Here is a 21,656-nt window from a genome sequence, read left to right on the forward strand (position 1 = left end):
AAGAAAAAGAGACACTAAGGTACCCAGCGCTGGTTCCATAGCGTCATGATGTGAAATCCAGCAATACTATTCTTTGTTCAGAGTGATTTAGTTTGTTTTGTTTTGTTTAATTTCAACACACATGAAAGTATGGACAGCTATTTTGAAGACAATGAGAGATCTATGACAGCCATTGTTGACTTCCTTATTGTCTGGTATTCAAGACCTAAATGCCTTCATCATCTTGTTCTGATCAGTTTTATAGTATGTTGTTTTGTATGAATTCCCTGTATGTGAAGATATGGACAACTATTTGGAAGAAGACAAGAGACAATATGATATATAATAAAGATCTCCAGTTGTCTTGCTTTGAAATCTTACATTGTTTTCTTATGTTCTGTTTTGTTGTGTTTAATTTTACCCTCTTTAAAATAAAATTTTTAAAAGTGTGGCCAGGCTTGCAGCTGAGTTTGTGTTCAGTGTGAGCAGGGGTCGGTGTTGCAGATGGGATGGATTGGAAGGCAGCTCCAGGACACTGGCTGGAGGGGGCTGAAGGCAGAGAAAGGTGCCTGGAGCCTGTGGAGCAGGCAGAAACCTTGACTGGAGCTGCTTAGGTCCCAGTGCAGTGACCCTTGAGGGCTCCTGAGCAGAGAGGTTGGGCAGGGCCTCCTGCCTGCCAGAGAGCTCCAGGGCTCAGGCTGGCTGCAGCAGCGGGGTCTGGATCTCAGCTGTCTGAGAGGAGTGCTAGAGTGTGGGAAGGGAACAGTAATGCCGTGCTTGGTGAAAGACATGGAAAACTGTAGTTCAGCATCTCTATGGGTCACTCATTGAGATACATGCAGCCAGTGTTTCTAAATATAGGACTTTATTGGGGACCCCTGGAGAAGGGGGTGCAAGAAAATAACCTCAGCTGGCCTTCAGGATGTCCTTAACCCAGTTCACAAGTGCAGTGACTCGAGAGAACACAGCAGGAATGGAGGGAGAGCAGGTATTGCTGCCCCAGGACACGATGCCTACCAGCTTCCAGGCTCCATTCTTCTGGCACACCAGGGGGCCGCCAGAGTCACCCTGCAGGGAGGGAGAGGGGCTGACTGTCAGCCTGAAAGGGTGCCACAGCCCAAGATTCCAGGGTCAGGAGAGGCAGAAATGGGGCAGAGGGATGACAAGGGTGGGCACAGTGGCTCTGTACAACTGACTTCCATCTGGATGCCATGAAGTCCTGCCCTGCCATCTACTCCCGAGGACCCTGTGCTCCCGGGGCTGCTGTGAGGACTGAACTAAATGGGAGGTCCAGCATGGACGTGGCCACAGGACCCGACTCGGGGGGCCTGCTAGTAAAGGAGGCCAGGGGAGAGCCCAGGCCTGTGTGCAGGTTCCCTGTGTCCCTCCTGATTCACCCCAACCATACCAAGCAGGGGGAGACACCACTGCCCCCAGCGCAGATCATCGTTTCTGTGATCTGGTCGCCATAGTACGTCTTGCAGTTATTGGTGCTCACGAGGGGCAGGACACCTTGCTGCAGCTTGCTGGAGTCCTCAGGTGCTGCAGGGACAGAGCCATGGGTGAGAGCCCCTCTCCCCACCTGGACCCCATCTGCTCCCTCCAAACTAGAGAGACGCCCTGCTGGGTGCCCACACAGGGGAGCAGGCAGCTGCTGAGAGCTCCTGTCTAGGGCTTCTTCACAAGCTGTCTGTGAAGTGTACCTCAGTGAGCCCTCGGTTTATTTATGCGTGGTAGGCTTTTAACTTTTTCTTTGCTCTTGGTTCCAAAATAATAATTGTATATTTTATAGATTTTTTTTCTTTCACTTATGAGATAGGGTTTTTTTTTTTTTTTTTTTTTTGTCTTTTTCCTTTTTGTCGGTACCAGGGATTGAACTCACGACTGCCTGCTTACAAGGCAGGTGCTTATGCCACTGAACTAAACCCCCAGCCCTAAGATAGGGTCTTTCTAAGCAGTTCAGGCTGACCTTGAACTCACTATGTAGGCTAGGCTGGCCTTGAACTCCCCGCAATACTCCTGCCTCTGCCTCTGTAGTGCTGGGATTACAGGCATGTGCCACCACATCAGGCTACTTCGTAGATTTTTAATTTTAAAAAACCATTTGGGTCACACATGGGGATTCCTGCTGTCCAGGAGGCTTCTAAACCCAGTGGGAGCTCCTGCTGTGGAAAGGCTGAGTGACACTCACGGGAGAACCTTGTCTGGCCCCAGCCAGTGACAACACATGGGGTCTTCGGATGGAAGTGGTCAGTAGCAAAGGGCAGGTACACGGGGGACACTCTCTCGGTGAACTGGGCAGGTGTGGCCAGCTTTATCACTGCAATGTCGTAGCTTGCTGCCTCGTTGCTGTAGCTGGGGTGTGTGAAAACCTGAGGGTGACAACCACACAAGCCCAGTGAGGTCTGGAGCAGCCGAGATTCATCGCTGAGGGACAAGCTCCTGTCCTCTGGCCTGATACCTTTTCAATCTGTAAGAACTGCACGAACTCATCAATAATGTTCAGGTTGTATACCCCAGCCACCACCACATCAGAGGTGCTAGGAACAGAGACAGGAGGGGTAAGGAACACAACAGGCCACTGACGTCCCCACCCTACCCTGGAGCTTGGAGCAGAGCCCAGGCCACCTGCTCACCTGACCTCGCAGTGGGCTGCGGTGATCACCCAATGCTTGGAGATGAGAATGCCCCCGCAGTAGTGGAAGCCTGTTACATACTGGGAAGGAAGGAGAGGAGGGTCCCAGCTGCTGCCTGAGCAGCACCCCAGCCTGCCCAACAACCTGGGGCCTCCCTCCCTGCTTGGAATCCCCATCTCACCTGCAGGGACACCTGCCAGGGCCAGGAGCCAGGGACCGCGTCCTCGCCACCGACAATCCTGGCCAGGTCACTCAGCACAGGCTGGCTGGCTGGGACCCCGCTGTCTGAGAGCAACGTGAGGGAGGGCTGGATCCAGTCTGGGCCTGACCCCCAGCATTGCAGAGCTACTGGTTCCCACCTCAGCCCACCCAGCCTGGCTCAGGATCCCCACTCCACAGCCAACTTTACCTCTGCAAGGTCCACTGGCTTCTAACCTCTGGGCTCAAGGCTCCCTCACCTGCAGCCTGCTGACCCCAGTCCTCTTCCACAGGTGCAGAGGGACTTGGCTGTCCCCACCTGGGCCTGCCCTGCCTTAGGAGAGAGCAGCTGGACCTCAGATGGCATGGGCTCGACCTCTAGGTGCCCCTCCTAGTTGTGTGGCCTTGGACCAGGGGCTCCACGGTGTCCTCAGCTGTTCAGTGGGAGCAAAACAACACTGACTCCATAGGTCAACATGCATCTGTTGGACTGGTGGGAGCAGCATATGTAACTCATTCCTGTGACCCCCATCCTGTGTCCTCCAGCCAAAACACTAGGCCGACTCACAGCACAGGGCCTGGGCAGAATTCTTCATTTCTGCGGAACCTCACCATTTCAGCATCTACTGATCGCATACTTCTTGGGTTTCTTTTTTTTTTTTTTTTGTCTTTTTCCTTTTTTATCGGTACCAGGGACCGAACTTACGACTGCATGCTTGCAAGGCAGGTGCTTATGCTGCTGAGCTAAATCCTCAGCCCCACTTCTTGGGTTTCTTAATTATGAATGAAGTAGGACTGTGATTCCACATCATAAAAGGCCACAGCGAGGAGGTGTGGAATCATCTAGGAGAAGACAGCTGTGCTGGGCAGGCCCTGGACTCGGCAGCTTCTCAGCCCTGTACTGGCCACACACTTGGCCTTTCCCTCAGAGTGTGCAGTCCTGGCCACCAGGTACCATCTCTGGGGTCTCTACCTGCCCACAAGAGTAAGGACACAACAAGGCCTTCAGGGAAGGCTGTTATTGCCACACACAAAAAGCCACAATCAACTGTTTATGAAAGGAAAAAAGAGGGAGAGAGAGACAGAGAGGTGGCCTAGTAGAGAGAGCACATTACATCTGAAGGGCATGAGCTGGATCTCCATAGCAATGTGAATAAAGCTAAATAATGCATTATGAGTATTTTTTAAAAGCACATTATAAACCAAGGTAGAGTACAATGCTATTTAAGCAAATATTTATACCTTTATGGATAGATATGTGTGTGTGTATAGTGCGTTTGTATGAGCCAGCTTAGAATGACACACAACTCAGAACAGGGAGGAGAAGGGAACAGAGCAAAGCCTTACTTGAACTACATTTCCGTTTACGTGTAAAAAAGAAATATCTCCTTGGGCCTCTGGAGGCAGCATGGGTCACCAGCAGCTCTCCTGGAGCCGCCTGAGGAGACTGCTCTTCCCTGTGCTCCCACCAACAAAGTCTGATGGAGAAACACAGCCTCAAACTGAACCGCCAGTGTTCCCATCAGGATTTGAAGGATAGGGTTTCATCAGGTTGGGCTAAGTGACTTTCCACTCAGGAAGATTACACGGGCCATCCACTGGAAGGAAGAGGCCAGGCTAACTCTTCACATATAAAATAAGAAATGTAAACTTCTTAAAAAAATACCACCCCCCCCCAAAAAAAAGAACAGAAAGAAGAGAGAAAGAAGAAAGAAAGAAAGAAAGAAAGAAAGAAAGAAAGAAAGAAAGAAAGAAAGAAAGAAAGGAAAAGTAAAGAAAAGAAAGACCTAGCTGGAGCACAGTGTCGTAACTGCAGTCTGAGGCAGGAGGATCCCTTAAGCTCAGGAATTCCAGGATGGACAGGACAACATAGTGAGATCCTGTCTCAAAAAATAAAAACAAAATCAAAATCAAAAGCAACAAAAAAGTAAATACCTGAAGCAAGTCTGCAAAAAGGTACAATCTGCTAAATCTTAACAGTATATTCCTGGGTGTCATCTAATTTTGTATATTTTTAAATATCCCTTTCCTCTGTGTGTGTGTGTGTGTGTGTGAGTGAATCTAGGGATTGGACCTACTGAGTTAGAGCCCCAGTCCTTATTGATTTTTTAAATTTTGAGAAGACAGAGCTTCACTAAGGCACATTTCCCAGGCTGGACACTGACTTACAATCCTCCTGCCTCGGCCACTCAGAGAACTCAGATTACATGTGCCTGGCACCACACATGGGCTTTCTTCCTTAATTTAATTTTTTAAAAAATCAGCAAGTGCCCAACACATAAATAAAATCCCTATCTGGACTAGCATGACCTTACCCTTGGCAAGGGGGCTACAGTCACCTCCTACGCTGCCCACAGGAGCATCTAGAGCCGCCAACCCCAGCTGAGCCAGCGTGTCTCTCCCACTCTTGCTGCAAGGAGCCAGGGCTGAGAGCCCTAAAGGACCTCTTTTTTCCTTGCAGCCTCAGGTCCCCTCAGGTGCTGGGTGAAGCCACGGAGCTCACCTCTCATTGGGGACAGAGCCCCAGGCTGTCTTCTGGGGCCTGGTTGTGCGGCTCATGATAGCTTCAGGTATCTTCCCACATTCTCCAGGCCTGATGGCTCTGGGTCCCAGCACTCACCATGTGCGGCCCCCACAAAGGCAAAGCAGGACAGAAACCAAAGGAAGGCCATGGCGCTGCTGTCAGAGAAGGTGGTATCTGCCTGATTCAGGGCCCCTTTTATGTCCTCTAGAATCCTCTAAACCATGTAAAGGCCTGAGGGGGCACCTCCTTCTTATACAAGGACTTTGCACGATAAGTGGAGGCCAAGCTCCTCTCCCATCCTGGCTGGCTCTCAGCCTGGAACTTCCCAGCTCCTGGGAAAAGGACAGCTGCCCTCTGCTCATACCACCTGCAGCCTGGGGAATGCCAAGGGCAATGTCATGCTAGTCCAGGATCCAGGGCCCTACAGAAACAGAACATGCTTCCTGGTGAGGCACAGGTCTCCACTGTCTCCTGCATCTCAGAGAGGCCTCTCAGCCCTGAGTGTCTCTGTGTCCCAGTACAGGTTGGAGGAGGTGGCTGGATTCTCAGAGTATTCCAGTGTTGGCCCAGGACCACTGAATGTCAACTATAGGGGCTCAGCAAAGAAAAGTTCAATGAACACTCATCTAAAAGCAAATCATTGCTCAGGCAATCAGAATTACCCAGCGAGTCACCTTGTTCCAGCCAACCAACCAGTTTGAATGTGGGAGGGTGAAAGTGGTACAGCATATTTGGGTTTATTACAGGCAAAGCAACCAAGCAACACTCAGAGCAGTGGAGCAAACCAAGCTATTTTAAGCTGGTGGGCCCAGAGGTACTGTGTGCTCCAAAGTCTGAGCCCCAAGCTAGTAGGCTCTTGAGATGGCTTTTTATAGCTATAATGAAACACCTGAAGCAACCAATGTAAAATTTTGGCCCATGGTTTCATTTGTTTCATCCTATGGTTGCCTGGCCCAGTTCCTTGGAGCTTGTGCTAAGGTGCAGCATCATTGTGGGGCACTGGTGGCCCAGTAGAGCTGCTCATTTCAGGGGCTGTGGGATGCACCACTGAAACCACAGGGTCTCCAACCTGCAGCTCCTCCAACCTGTGCAGAGACATGCCTTCGGTAACCTCAATTCCTTCTTGAGGTCCCTCCTCCTACAGTTTCTTTTTTTTTTTTTGTCTTTTTTCATTTTTATCGGTACAAGGGATCAAACTCACAACTCCCTGCTTGGAAGGCAGGCGCTTATGCTGCTGAGCTAAATCCCCAGCCCCCCTTCTACAGTTTCTAACACCTCTCAATATAGAGCCACAGGCTGGTGAACAATCCTTTAGCACCAAGTTCTTGGAGATATCTTTCAGATTCAAACCATAGCATGGATATCTTGACTCCGTCTTAACCTACAGGAAGGGGTCACCAGGAGCTGCAGACAGCCATTGGTCTCACTTTACTTCCTCAAGTGGCCCTTCACTGATTGGTGGCTTGAAACACAAAGAGGCTGTGTTATCATGTAGCTCCAAGCAGCTCAGCAAAACATTACTGGGTTTTGTCTTGCTCTCGTCTCCTTCTGGAGTTGGATTCCAGGTTCCTCTCATCTCCAACAAAGAATTGAATGAAATCAAAAAGTGATGATGAAGTACTGTGGCTTGTGCTAAATGTCCCCGCAAAGCCTCATGCAGTCATAGGCGGGGCTTTTCAGAGGTGGCTGGATCTCTGGAGTGTGATGCTCAGAGTAAGGGTGTGATGCTGGGATTAATGCTGTGATGCTGGGGTTAAGGGCGCCCCTCTGTCTTACTTTACTCATTGCTGAGACAAAATACCTAATATCCAAAGTTCAGGAAGGAAAGGTTTATTTAGTGCACAGTTTGTGGAGGTTTCAGTTCAGAATCAGCTGGCTCCAAGACAGAGTAGCATGGCAGAGGGGCAATAATAGTTCATGGCGGCAGAAGACGGCAAAAGCAACCAAAAAAATGGAGCAGCAGGCCTCTTTTCCTCCCAATACTGTATGCAGGTTACCCACCCTAAGGTGGGTGTAGAACTCAGCTTCATTCCTAGCACTAGACAATGAACCAATCAGATACTCTAGATATAAATGCCTCCAAAAAGCCTGTCTCATGACCCCATGGGGTTTTGAGGGGATATCTAGATATAGACCATAATATCCACCCTGATTATGGTTGGCACCAATTAATAGCCAATAGAATGTATATCCGGGACCTGGCCAAGAGCCCCAGTCTCCCAAACGAGTGTACTATGAAGACTTAAATATGAGACAAGTGGTATGATTTTACAGCTCCAGGAGGATCAAAACCTTCTAGTAATTTTCAAGACTCTGGGGGCTGAGACAAGGATTTTCTCTGGACAGCCCATGTTTATTAGGTTTTCAAACAAAGAGAAGGGATACTGAGGAAAGTGTACAAACTGAGCAGGACGTTGGGAGTCGTTTCAAAGACTTTTCCAACCAGTAAATTATTCCGGTTTAGGAGAACCGTCTTCTCTCCATGATGACATTTATGGGAGCAGTGAGACGGCAGGACTGAGACACCGGCAGCTGAAGTCTCTGTCTGCTCAATTGGGGTTGGAGCACCTAATGATTATATTCTTTCTGGGGAACTGCTACACACACAACACATCTTAAACTTTTTTTACGTCTCCTTACTCCTCCCTCCCTCCGCTCCTGTTTCTTGATCCCCTGCCCATTTGGAAAAGATCCCCCTTCCTGCTTCCTACTATATCTTTTATTTTCCTCCTTTATTTATACCTTGGATTTCTTATATAAGAGAAACCATGTGATATTAAAGCTAGCGCATCTGATTTATTTTACCTAACGTTACGGCTGAGACAGGCTAAGTTGCCCAGGCTGGGCTTGACCTTGCAGTCAGTCCTCCTGCCTCAGTTTGCTGCATCTAACCATTTGGGTCCCGAGTCTCAGAAGATGCCACAGTCTTAACAGTACGAGTCCTGGAGGGAGCCGTGTCCAGTGCCCAGCTCCATGCCGGGCAGGCCTGCTGTTCTGCATAACCTCTCTCCAGACCTCACCCCAGGGAGTGGCTAGGCAGGGATGTGAATCTGGTCCCCTGTCCCTGCCTGGGTACAACTTGCCCTGTTGCCATTTCTTGTGCTGGGTGAGTCTCTCAGTTTATCAATGATTCACACGTTTCTGGCTGTGCTCTGGAGACTCAATCCCTTGTGAGCCCAGTCTCCAAATTCTCTGCATTTTAGAAGGAGCAGAAATCTTGTGAAGGTAACTTTCAGAATAGGAGAGAGAGGGAGGTCAGTTGCATACTACATGTGTTTTACCACGACTTAATTACTAATTGGGGGTGGGGGCTGCTTTTAGACATAGTCTCACTATGTAGTTCAGACTGACCCTGACCTCACTATGTAACCCAGGTTGCTTTGAACTCATAACAATACTCTTGCCTCAGCCTTCCAAGTGCAGGGATAATAGGCATGTGCCACCAGCAGAGCAAATTAAAGTTTTTTAAAAATCAAAACAAAATCTGTACCTGAGAAGGGCCGAGAACAGAAATTGCTCCTGGAAATGCACGAACTGCCAAAGGGCAAGGGACCTGCCCAGGGAGACAAATATTTTCTTTCTCTCTGGGCAGGTCCCGGTTTCAAGATGACCTGTACTGTTGAAAGGCCATGAGTAGGTCCAGAGGCCCAACTCTAGGGTTCTGCTGTGAACGGGCAGCTGGGCCCTGCAAGTCACTCTGTTCCAGTCCAAGTGATGGCCACAGAGCATGCTGGAGTCTTCTCTGAGCCTCCCTGGACTCTCTCAAGGCCATGGCAGTCAGCTCCCCAAACTGCTCCCTGCTTGACCTCACCGCCCAGGGGTTTCTCAACACCAAACAGCAAACAAATTCCATGTCCCCAGACCATGAGGGACAAGGCTGGGCTCAGAAGGAAGATGTGGAGAACAGCCCTGGGTCAAGGCCCTCGTTCAGCCTCACCTCTGCCCTTGGTCCTGGGCTCAGCTGCGGGCCACAGCTGCTGCCATCCCAGGTGCCTGCCCTCCCGTGGCTGCAGCTCCATGGGCTGCCTCTGGCTCCCCTGGGGCTGGGCCCTGATGGGCACTGCTGTTGGAAGGCACCTGGTGGGCAGAGGCAGGAAGGTTGCTCCTTTTGCTCCCGGTTCGGCCGAGCACAGTCACCGTCCCCTCTGAGCCAACATCTCCACAATAGTGACCTGGGAAGGACGGCACCCGGCCACATTCTCCTGCTCAGGTACAGAAGCCACCACAGAATTTGGAACCACCACTCCATTCTTGAGCCCCAAACCTAGCAGGGCTGAGGCTCCAGGAGAGGAGGCAGACACGCCTAGCTGTGCTGAGGCCTTGCACCCTGTGCAAGGGACAGGGAGGCCAAGTCTAGGGACAGGAAATCCTCTGAACAGTCAGCAATGACCTTGCAGGCAGCGGTGTCTTGGTACCCATTTCCACTCCTGCTCAATGAGCACATACTACATGCCAGGAACAGAACAAGCGCCTCCCCTGCTCATCTGTCCCTTGTCCTTATACCCACCCAAGAAGGCAACAACTGTGGGAGGACCATTTTCTGGATGAGGAAACTGAGTCTCTGAGCTCAGTGGCTGAGCCAGCCCAGCAGGGGGACCTGGGATCCAGGGTCACAGTCAAAGAGCCTGGTCTCCCTGCTGCCACCTCCTTCCATTTGTCCATGCTGAGGGGACAAGAGAGCGAGTCCTCTGCATCCCTGTGCCCAGCACATGTCACACTGAAGACTCCAGAGCTGGGCAGGAAGCAGGACCAACCTCTCAGAGGAGGGGGCAGGGGAGCTGTTCTGGGTGGGGGTGGGAGATGGCTGGGGAGAAGAGGTGGTACCTGGGGGCCCTGAAGTCAACCTTGGCTTCCACCCCTCCCTGCCTAGGATGTGGCGTCCCTGCTATTCACCCATGCTGAGTGGCCTGGCCTGGATCTTCAGTGGTGAGGACACTGTCCCTGGCTCCTGACCCTGGCAGGTACCCCTGAAGGTGACATGGGGACCTTAGGGTGCTGCCCAGGTAGCAACTGTGACCTTCTCCTCCTTCCTCTTCAGGACAAAACTAGCCACAGCTTCTTTTGGGGCACCCTCATCACCCCAGATGTTCATGGCCACCCACTGTAGGGTCAGGTGAGCAGTGGCCCAGGCTCTGCTTCCAGCTCAAGGGGGTTAAGGGGGTGGGAGGGTAGTGACCCCGTCCTGTCCCCAATGCCTCCTGTCTCTGGGCTGGGACATCCAACATGGTGGTGGCTGCTCAGTTTGACCAGGGCTTAGATGAGGAGGCCATGAAGGTCCTGAAGGTCACAAGGTACCAGGCCTGGGGACAAGAGTTTGGGGACAGAAATTTGACCTCAGGAGATGCACAGACCTGGCCTCTCCTGAGGCCTCACTGGACTTGTGTTGTCACCCTCAGGTTTTGGACAACCCCGATTCCACCCCGTTCACCATCTCCAGTGACATCACCCTGCTGAAGCTGGCCATGCCTTTCTGCTTCTCAGACAGCGTGGAAGAGGACTTTGCATGGGGATGCTGTGGCCACTATGGGCTGGGGTAGCACCAAACACACTTGAGATGTGGTAGGAGGTGGGCACTGGCAGGCTGGGCTCTGTGGACACTGACTCCTCACCCAGCTCTGCCAGACACCAGCACCCCCTCCTGACAGGCTGCAAGAGGTGGCTGCGCCCCTGGTGTCCACACACACTGCAGGAAGTTCTGGGCCAGCCTGGCCACTGATGTGACCATCTGCACGAGGGCCAGTGGCATTTCCTCCTGCTCTGTGGGGCCTCCTGGGCTCTGCCCACTCCCTCTTCTTGCCCATCATGGGCTCCTTTAGGCAACAGCCCAGGTCAGATCTTGTGCAAGGAGAGAGGAGCAAAGGTGCTGAATAGTCCACTCTTCTGCCAGGACCCGCCTGCCCAGTAGTCAGGGAGACAGGGCTCCTGGGGGATCACTGCCGGCTCAGCAGAGGGCACAGGGAGGGGACTCCATGCATGGCTCCCCATGTGGAGGGCACCGCCTGGAGCTGTGCAATGCGTGGCCTGGGCTGGGACACTGTGAAAGCCCTTCTTCTCTCACGGTGGCCTCATGATCAGGCCCACCTGGACTTCTTCCTTTAGTCACCTCAGCTATTATGGGCTCAACGTGGGGTGGCCCAGACTTCCAGGGGCAAAATCATCCAAGGAAGTGAAGACTTTCATATCCCTGGTGCCTGGCCCTGGCTGGGCTGGGCACCATGAGCAGAGGCCTGGAGGAGGCGGTCTGTGCTGTCCATCAGAGCCCCTCCTGTCCCACAGTATGATTTTGGAGGCCACCTGAGTGGCTGAAAGGACAAAGCATGGAACCTGGAGGGTTTTGCCAGCTACACTTGCTCCCCCTCTAGCTGCCAGGTACACCCACATCATTACCTTCCTGCCTTGGGTGCAGCAGATCCTGGTGGCCCACTGAGCCCAGACTACACTGGGCTCAATAGCCCTGGGCCTGCTCGCCGCAAAGCCTCAGTAAGCCCAAGGTGCACGCTGCCTGTTTAGGGCATCTAAGACCTCACTGTGCTCCTGAACTCAGCCTTCACCAGGCTGGCTGGGGTCAGGCAGGCCAGTGATGGGGGCCACTGTGGTCTACCCAGTGTGGGCAATAAGCAAGGGACAGCAGAGTTTTAGTGAGGGCCTAGGCTGACTGATCCCCACATTCCACCTTGGAGATGGCAGTCACTCCGCCTGTCACCCCACTCAAGAGCCCTGCTGCAGGGATCAGGCATGGCTGGGGCCCCGCAGAGTCCACGGCTGTGAGTTAAGGGTGACAGCAGACACTCAGGGTGGGGCACTTGGGAGTGAAGTACGCTGCACAGAGGCCCTCTGGGGTGCGCACTCTTCTGGCAGCAGCTTTGTGAGCAGGTTGGGCCACCAGGGGCCCCCAGGTACAAATGCCAGAGAGGGGATCAGGGCCAGCGGTGCAGGCCTGTGCCACAGTGGGGCCCCAGTTCCTCCTGGTGGCCTCTGCTCATACCTGCCAACCCCCTGGACACCTCCAGCTGCCCCATCCTTTGTGCCAAATGCAAGCAGACACCCCAGGTCCCTTCTCATGTCTTGGTTCCAAGCATCCACTCAACCACACACCCTTAAGCCAGGGCAGGAGGGATCACCAAGCTCCCTCACCTTCCAAGTCCTCCTGACCTGGCTGGTTCTGCCCAGTCAGTCCCCGCATTCTGTCCTCCTCCTTGTGCTGACTGCCACACCTCCTGGTGTGAGCAGCCAAGTGTTTGTGTCTCCAAGTGTCCAGGTCCACTCCTGATACAGACTCAGGTCATGAGCACGAGGCCCTCAGGAGCAGGATAGCTCAGAACTTGCCACCGGACTCAGAGCTCAGAGGGGTGTAGACAACCCTGGGTGCTCAGCTGGTTGGAGCTTGCACAGTGGAGTGGCCAGCCCAGATGTCCTGAATCTCAGGCTCCTCTAGAAAGTCACTCAAGGGTGACTGCTGGCCCAAGTGTGTGAGGGCCCTCCCTGCAGAGATCCGAGATGTTGGGGTGTCCAGAGTTCCTCAGTGACCCCTCAGGATACCCTTGGTTGACTGGCTGCCTATTCTTGCACCCCAAGATGCAGGGTCCCCACCATCCCTCCCATGGTGGGCACAGGGTTGATGTTATCCCTGGCTCCTGACTCTGGAGATTGTCCCTACATGGAAAATGGGGACCCTGGGCATGTGGGGGGGGGCACTCTGGGCCGTCAGAAGAGTGGGGTGCTGCCTGAGTAGGTGTTTTGCCCTGCCCTTCCCCTCCCAGCCTCAGCCTCCACTTCTGGGGACTCCCTTGTTGGTGAGGACTTCAATCACCAGGTGAGGTGTCCCAGGGGTCAGCCCCTGAGCCGTCACCTCCCAACTGCTGTGGCCAGAAGGCCAAAGACGGGAGTCTGAGAAACTGCAGGTGGGGCCAAGCCACCCTCACACCCCAGCCACAGGCAGCATGAAGAGACCACTTCCTTGGTCCCTCGGGCCACCCAGCCCAGAGCTGGGGGACCCTGAGCAGCCCTGTGCCTTCACTGCAGACCTAGCAACGAGACCAAGTGGGAGCGGGAAGCCGAGCTCACCCACTCGGCAGGCTGCCCAGGAACCTGCTGAGGCGACAGCTGTGAACCAGCTGCAGGGCGAGGCGGTGGGAGGGTAACCTCAGTGCTGAGGCGGCTCGTGGGCACCACAGGGTGCACACCCCACAGATGAGGGTGTGCAGTGTCCAGCTGGCTCCTCCGTCTCCCAAACCCTTGAGCAGCTCACATCTTCCTTCTCAGCCAAATACTCCATCCCCTCCACCCTTCTGCAGCTGCTTCTGGTTACAGAACAAGTCGCTCGGGCAGGAGCACAGCTCGGTGGCAGAGCAGGGCCTGAGGTGGGCACAGGCCACGGGTTTCAGCCCCGTAGCACAGACAATAAACTTCTGCACACTGTTGAGAGGCATGAAAATCTAAAAAAATTGAATACCATGTCAAGTATGGTGGCACCTGCCTATAATTCCAGCCCTCAGGAGGGGCTGAAGCAGGAGGACTGCACGTCCAAGCCCAGCCTGGACAGCTTGGTGACTTAGAGCGGCCCTGTCTCAGGATAAAAAGTTCTTAAAAGGGCCAAGAACGTAGCTCAGTGTGAAGGCTGTGTTAGTCCCCAGAGCCATGAAAGAAGAGAAAAATACTGAACACTACTGCATGTCACCTGTAGTTTTGTGTGGCTCCTCTGTCCCTTTTTTGCCACCAAGCTGCCCCCCACCCCACACCTCTGAGTTCTCCACTCAGAGGCCCTGCTGAGCCCCCACTCTGGTCCTGCCTGGCTTTCAAGCACTCGCTGGGGACCAGCCTGCTGTTTACCTTGACACCTCCCACTGACACAGGCCACAGCACCTGCTGCCTGTTTGTCCCTATCCCCACACACCTGGCCCTCTCAGAGCCACAACGGGCTGGGCCAACACTTGGTCACTCTGAGTGTTCCTATGTGGCCCTGGTTCCCTGGCAGGGGAGGGAGGCACACCCTTGGCACTCTGGATGTTGCTTTCCCTGTGTCCCTATCAGAAGGCAGTGCCTGGGGAGCAAGCACTGTTCCCCCTCCCCACTCACAGTAGCTGCAGGACCAGGCCCCAATGCAGGGCAGAGCAGGGCTGAGCAGCTGGGTGGGAAGCTGAGGCCCCTGCCTGCTCTGGCATGGGACAGCAGGTGAGTCCACAGATGCACGTAAGGGCCCAGAAGCCGTTTCCTTGGTAGTTGTGGAGAGATGGAAGATAATACTTGTAGTCCCAAGACCCCGACAAGCTGCAGCAGGTGCCTTTGCCTCATGTCTACTGCCAACTCCAAAAAGTACTGGGGCAGCAGGGCCATCAAGTCACACAATGATCTGTGCCAGAACCAACGGCATCTCCTGCCTGGTACAGCCAGGTTACATCAAGTGGAACACAGGGGCCACACCCAGCATCCTGGGCTCTCCCTTGCCCTCCTCTACAGAGGACCCCACTGGTACTAGCAGGCACCCCAAGAGGTCCTCTGGCCAAGCCCGTGCTGTGCTGCACACAGAACTGTCCACCATATCCCAAGGATCCTGGGTGCCAGCCCATGGGAGAGGGGAAGGCCAGGCTCAGACACAGGAAGCCACCTGCACAGGGTCCTCGAGTAGACAGCAAGGCACCCACATGGAAGGTGTTCGGGCAGAGCCACTGTGCCCACCTTTGTCATCCCTCTGCCTCCTCCCCGTCTCTGCCGACCTGAGGCCCTGGATCCCTTTTAGGCTGACAGTCAGGTCCTCTGCCTCCTGTAGCGTGACTCTGGCAGCTCCCTAGTGTATCAGAGGGATGGAGCTGGGTTCCTGGAAGGCATCGTGTCCTGGGGTAGCACCACCTGCTGCACCTCCACTTCTACTGTGTTTGTGCCACAGGAAAATCTAAAGAGACACTGAGAGAGCTCCTTTCCTATTTTCTTAGCTGTGCTGACAATGGAATCCAGGGATGACAATGGAATCCTGCCGCTGGGTTACATTCCCAGTTTTCTCTTTGAGACAGGGTTTCCCTGCATTGCTGGGCTGGCTTCCACTGTGCACTCCTCCTGCCTCGGCTTCCTGAGTAGCTGGGTATACAAGCTTGAACCACTGCACCCATTTTCACTTCCATCCACATGGTGAAGCTGAACAAGCTGAGGCCCCACAGCAGGAGTGGCGCTCAGCGCTGGCAGGTGGGCCAGCCCTCCCCTCCTCTGCTTGGGGAAACTGCATTCCAAGTTCATACAGAATGACTGTGATGGGCACCAGCAGCAGTGGCACCACGGTAGCCAGGCACAGCCCACAGCCCTCGCCTGGGCCACAGGCTGCTGCAGGATAAGCAGGGAGCAAACACCGGCCTGCCCTGGCCACCAGTCTCACACTAGAAGGCCGGGTCCGCTGCAGTACAAGGGACGCCTGGGGCCCAGCAACCCCAGCAGGTTCCCCGTGGGCAGTGCTGGGCTGAGGCTTCTCCTGCCCAGGGGCCTCAACTCAGGTACTGGGCCCAGCAGGGCTTGTCCTCCTCCCAGGGCTGCTCCAGGCCCAGTGTCCCCCAGCAGCATGGTCTCCATGGGACCCAGGGACCAGGAGGCTGTCACTGCGCAGCTGTACCTATGCAGAGGCTTGGGGGCAGGGCCCCAGCCCCATCTCCTTCCCCTCCCTGGCGAGGCCCCGCCTTCCCTCCTAAATCCCCTCAATGGAGATTCCCAGCAGCCTCACCTCCACGCAGGCCCTCAGCTGCTTTCCATTTTTAAGGTTTTATTAAATGTTGACTATTAGTCAAGTGATTGGAAAATCAATAATGAAAAATAGTTTCGGGTTTTTCTCCTGCTGTGGAGAAGGAACTTGTGTCACCACTGCCCCTGGCCTGTCACAGGGAAAGGAAGCCCTGCAGACTGGGGCCACACACCCCAGCCCCTCCTGGGACTGCAGCGGCTCTCAGGAGTCTCAGTCGCTCCCCAGCTTCCCTGGCTCCTCGAGGGGGCCCTGTCCTGCCCTGCTCTGTCATAAATATGTACAGACCCTGGACAGCCCAGGCTGCCTGTCCCCAAGCCTGTGGGGCACCGACTCTCAGACCGACAGGCAAGTGGCCAGCAGCTTCAGGCGGCCGCCAGCTGGCCCAGGACGCGGCGAAACTGCTGGGTGCTGTGGCCCAGCTCCTTGACCCTGTCCACCATGTCCTGTGCAGCGGAAGGTGACGGGTACTGCAGGGCAGCAGCCTTGGTGGTGGCCACGATGCCACGAAGGAGGTCGCACAGCAGGTTGCTGTAGTGGGTCACCTGGCTGCGCACGTCAGCAGCCTTGGCCTGCCGTGACAGCGTGTCCCCAATGAACACCAGCTTGTGGGCGCTGAGGATGACGAACTTGCTGTGCGCCACGAAGATCTTGGGGGGTTGGTTGGTGGCCACGGCAGTGAAAAAAGCGTCCACAGCATCGGTCAGTGTGGTCAGGTTGGCCTCACACTGTTCCAGGTAGAAGAGCAGCAGCTGCCGATCTGAGGGCCCCAGGGCACCCGGCCGGCCTGGTGCCAGGGGCTGGGCTGGTGTCCAGTTGGCCAGGTCATGGTCTATGGGCCGAGACACCTCCTGCTCCAGCCGCTCAAACTGCTTCAGCTGGGGCAGTGGGGAAAGCAGGAGTTGGGTTAGACTTGGGAACAAGAGGCTTGGTCAGAATGCATGGACACACCATCTATAAAAGCGAAGCTGGGAACAAACTACCATCTGCAAACACGATGTCAGTGTTTCTATTCCTTAAAGCAATGCAGATTCCCACAGGTGTGCTACAGCACGTCTGTAATCCCAGCACTCTGGGAGGCTGAGACAGAAGGATCTCAAATTCCAGCCCAGCTTGAGAGATTCAATAACCCCCCCCCAAAAAAAAATCCAGATGTGGTAGTGCAGATCTGTAATCCCAGCACTTGGCAGGCTGAGACAGGAAGATTGCTGTGAGTTCAAGGCCAGGGTAACCTACACTGAACAAAAATCAAACAACAAAACAAAAGACCCTCCTATTCCTTTTATACCCCAGGAAATGGTTCAAAATATGAAGAAAATTATGTCTGTAGATTAACACAGCAGTGTCATTTATAATAAGGAAAAATGGGAACCACATAAACACTTAACAACAGAGACTATGCGGCCTTCGGAAGGAATTTATGCAGGATGCTCAATGCCAGCAAAAGACTCGAGGAGTGCAGCAGATGGGGTACACAGTCTCTTCTCTCTGACAGGCTCATGGAGGAGGGGTGCAAAGCGGCCCCAGCCCTGGCAACAGCCTCTGGTCTATTTTATTCAGCTGTCTTTACACTGTCCTTTGCTCAGTACGATGTCTACAGTCACCCAGACCATAACTTTATATATTTAATGTGGGACAGGGTACTAGGGATGCTGGGCAAGACCTGAGCTATACATCCAGCCCTTTTTATGCCTGGTTTTGAGAAAGGTTCTTACTGAGTTCCCCAGGTCAGCCTCAGATCTGCAATCCTCCTGCCTGAGCCTCACCTAACAATGACTTCATTTATTTTATGCAGTGCTGGGGGTTGAGGCTCCAGCTTCAAGCACACCAGGCAAGCACTCCACCCCAGGGCTACCTCCTTGTCTTCTAGTAACTTTACACTATGCGGGGCACAGCGGCACCCCATTCCCCTGGGGTTCCAGCTACTCGAGGGGCTGGGATGGGGGATCACCTGATCCCGGGAATTCAAGGCATCCTGGGCAACCCTTGTGTCAAAACGAAACACATAAGGGATCAGACGAGCTGGTGCCAGTTGGGGGCTGGGCAGTGACTGTGTGGGGCAGAGTCCCCAAGGCCTTACCTGCTGCAGCTCCAGCTGGCCCTTCCCTTGCCGCATGATGTTACCCTTCTCCAGCAGCTCCTTCTGCGTCTTCTCAAATTCTTCCTTTCCCTGCAGGGGAGAAAACACAGGGCTGAGCGGCCTCTCTGGGCCAGAGACCCGCAAGGGCCCAGTCACCACCAGGTGGCACTGCACACATGCACATAGGCCAAAGGTGGGGGTGTGTATGTGATCTGTATGTGTCCTGACCATGTATGTGTGCATGCGTTCCTGTGTCTCCATTTGCCCCCATGTGTCCGAAGAAAAGCAGCCCATGCAGGCTGCCTCCCAGGAAGGCTCAGGCACAGGAGGGCACCCAGGCATGCATGACCTGTGTGGCAGTGACCACGGCCACCCTTCCTAACCCAGCTCCCATGCCAGGATGCAAATCCAAACCTTCCCGTTGGCCCACAGGGCCTGGTCACCAGACCCTGACCACTGGTGTCTCCCTGTCCTGCCACAGGATACTGGCACCCCACAGTCTGGTCACCAAGGTCTCTACCCAGCTGGCCCTCCACCAGGTCCTGCTCTACTTCGCCCTGTCTCAAAGTGCTTCTGGCTGGGCTTCCGTTCTTCAGCCTCTGACACTCCCAGCAGAACACAGAAGCCCAACCCTTCAGGTGCTCGGGAGCCACCCCCAGTCAATTGTGCAGACCACCTGTGACTACTCCCAGAGCCGACTTCCTCTAAGGTCAAGAGCCCCATGTGCATATGCATGTGTGGCGGGCCAGGGTCTCCATCAGAGTGGCAGGGGCAGGCGAGGGACTCAGGCAGGGTGGGCACCCACCTGCAGGTGGACGTAGTCATAGTCCTCCATCCAGCCCCCCTCGCTGTTCTCATACTGCCCGTCTGGAGAGTCCTGGGAAGTGAACTTGGGTGGGGAGGGCAGGGGCCGTGACTGAATGCTGCTGGCCTTGTCAGTGGGGTTGGGGTGCAAGGCGCCACCCCCCTCAGGCCCGGGAGCAGGGGCCTTGGTCCGTCTGAAGAGCAGCGAGGCGTTGCCATGCAAGAAGGAGGCCAGCTGCTTGGCGTCCTCGGGCACGGCCCGTGAGCAGGCCACCAGGTGATCCAGGTCTTCCAGGGTGAAGCCCAGGCCTCCCCGGCTGCTGTCAAGGACCTGACCATGTGTCACCAGGGTCTGGTACACTTCCTCCATCTTCTGCAGCTGCCGGCTAAGCTTGGCATGCAGGGTGCGGTCAGAAGTGTGGGTAGCATTGCCCACAGCACTGCGGGCGAACTCCAGTAGCTCATGGACAGCACTTTGGACAGCGGTTACTGCAGCCTGCAGGTCCTGTACTGGTGGCTCCTGCAGCTCGGGGGTGCCGCGCCAACCACCAGCCCCGCCAGCACTGCCCACCAGGTCCAGAAGGTGGGCCACAGTGGCACTCACACCCTGCTGCAGCCGCGCCAAGGCCTCCACAGCCACCTCCAGCTCTAGGGGCTCCCGGCCCGGCACGCCCACCTCCAGGGACGACACTGACTGACTGCTGCGTGTGCTGCCCGTGCTGGACGCGGACAGGCGCTTGCCGTTGGCTGCAGCCTCAAGCTCCACAGGAGGGGGCACGGAATACACCCCATCGTCAGCCACGCTGTCAGCCAGCTCAGGAGGAAGTGCTCGCTCACGGGGCACATCGTACAGGCTGCCAGGGCTGGGCCGCCGCAAGCCAGGGGGCACATCGTAGAGGTCGGGGGCAGGGGGTGGCACATCATACACGTCCTCAGCTGGCGGGGAGTCCGGAGGGGGCGCGGCAAGGATCAGTGGGTGGCGGGCCGGATCAAAGGGCTTGACCTTGGCAAAGGATGGAGGCACATCATAGGTCTCCTCCCGCTGCACAGGGCCGTCAGGGACATCCTTGCTCACCGATGGAGGTACATCATACACCTGGAGACCAAGCAGTGGTCAAGACTGTCACTCACCCACCCAACCAAGGAACCCGGGGGCAGGACCCAGCCACACACAGACCCAGCCCTGTCCCTCAGTCACACTGGCCAGGATGAAAGCCCAGCTCTGAGGCCAGGTGAGGCCACTCCTCCACACCTGTCTGCATCTCTGGAAGATGGGGGGCTCCCATCTTGGGATCACACCGCAAACTTCGGGAGAGGATGATATAGTTACCACACTGCCACTGCTGCCACCACCACCGCCACCACTCACTGCCACTGCCACCCCGGAGGACTCTCCTCTGTAGCGGGTACTTAGCTGAGCTCTGCATGTTAGATTTGGGATGCCGTATAATCACTGGCTCCCTGTTCACTCACAAGTGTCCCAGCTTGAAGACTAATTTCATGGTCACGCTGCTGGTGTTGTTTTAAGGACTTGCTAGGGTAGCCTCACAACGGGCCATTTTCCACACCTGTCCCCGAGCAAGTGCGGGGCAGAGCAGGCATCTGCAGACATCATGCCACTCCACCACAGGTACTCGGCCACCCCAGGAAGCCTGAGGGGCTCTAAGTTCAGATACTGCTCACCGCATGATGACTGGATGGCAGCAGGCCCTTTTCCACGCTGGGGGGCACGTCATACACGTCCAGCAGTGGGTCTCGGCCGTTTGGACCCTTGACAGCCATTGGTGGGGTGTCATATACCTGAGGGCAGAAAAAACAGTGCAGTCACACCAGTGCCCAGGACCACCTAGGCTGAAGGGGAAAGGCCACCCTACTCTCTCCCTGCCCCAGCCCCAACACCTACCTCTTGGCCATACTGGTTGGGAAGCAGCCCCCGCACAGGGGGGACATCATAGATGTCCTGGGGCCCCGGGGCCAGCAGGTGGCGTGGGATGTCATACTCGTCTTGCTCTGGCTGGGAGGCCTCATATACGTAGCCCTGGCCCACTCGGGTAGGCACCACCACCTGGGGGCAGACAGCCGACTTTACAGTGGCCCTGAGGGAGCCGCCTTGTGACATGGGCAAGACTTACAGGTCTCCTCTCCTGTGTTCACTGATCTCAGGTGAAAGGCAGCACTCAGGCTCTAACTTATGAGACCCCAGGATGGCTTTACAGCTGTCTGCCCACAGGCCAGGAAAGCTCAAGCCTCCCCAAGCTCTGCAGAGGAGGCACAAGTGGGCTGTGGAGGTATTCGGGCAGGTGGAGGGGCTGACCCCTGGCTCCAGAGAGCACTGCTGGTGGGCAAGAGCTTAGCCCTAGCTGGGGTCCTGGCCCTGCAGACACCTCCCAGCTGCCCGTCCATGGGAAGTCCTGCTCAGCAGAGGATTCTCTGACCACAGGGCCTCCTGGGCCCAGAGGTGGCCTAAAGAAATCCTTGACAGACAGGGCCTGGGTCTCCAAGAAGCAGCAAGCAGCACCCGCTGCGACCACAGCAGATATTGGGGTGCTCAGGGCCAGCGCTTGGGCAGATGGACAGGATGGGTTTGGAAGGTCACGGCTATAGCCAGAGAAGTCACAATTAGAACCAAGACCCCTGCCCACATGCGCCTAGAGAGGTCCGGGCCACTTCGGAGGGTGAAGTCTCGGTGGGCACCGTGTTAGAGGCCAGCCCCTTCCT

General features: G+C 55.2%; 2 protein-coding genes across 4 annotated transcripts in view; both read right to left on the reverse strand.

The window, feature by feature from the left end:
- Window positions 1–215: 215 nt before the first annotated feature.
- On the reverse strand, window positions 216–5,372 carry LOC100714680 (chymotrypsinogen A-like). The gene is made up of 6 exons (XM_063246680.1): window positions 5,317–5,372; window positions 5,129–5,223; window positions 2,441–2,610; window positions 2,171–2,351; window positions 1,388–1,521; window positions 216–1,047 (listed from the first exon to the last, which is right to left on the reverse strand). Exons 1-6 carry the CDS (start codon window positions 5,370–5,372, stop codon window positions 886–888), a joined length of 798 nt encoding a protein of 265 aa, XP_063102750.1. The 3' UTR covers window positions 216–885.
- A 10,686-nt stretch (window positions 5,373–16,058) lies between these two features.
- Window positions 16,059–21,656, reverse strand: part of Bcar1 (BCAR1 scaffold protein, Cas family member) — a 34,053-nt gene continuing 28,455 nt past the window's right edge. For 2 of the 3 annotated variants that reach the window (XM_003472109.5, XM_063247680.1), the window contains exons 3-7: window positions 20,842–21,003; window positions 20,622–20,738; window positions 18,940–20,034; window positions 18,135–18,224; window positions 16,059–16,932 (exon numbers count right to left, since the gene is read on the reverse strand). In XM_003472109.5, the coding sequence (XP_003472157.3) occupies window positions 16,420–16,932; window positions 18,135–18,224; window positions 18,940–20,034; window positions 20,622–20,738; window positions 20,842–21,003 (1,977 nt within the window). In that variant the 3' untranslated portion in view covers window positions 16,059–16,419. The remainder of the gene's footprint in view (window positions 16,933–18,134; window positions 18,225–18,939; window positions 20,035–20,621; window positions 20,739–20,841; window positions 21,004–21,656) is intronic. The other variant, XM_063247681.1, reaches the window with a different exon arrangement.

The sequence above is a fragment of the Cavia porcellus genome, unplaced genomic scaffold (genome assembly GCF_034190915.1).
Source record: "Cavia porcellus strain 051 isolate PalLab524CR breed Dunkin Hartley unplaced genomic scaffold, mCavPor4.1 scaffold_4, whole genome shotgun sequence".
Lineage (NCBI taxonomy): Eukaryota > Metazoa > Chordata > Mammalia > Rodentia > Caviidae > Cavia > Cavia porcellus.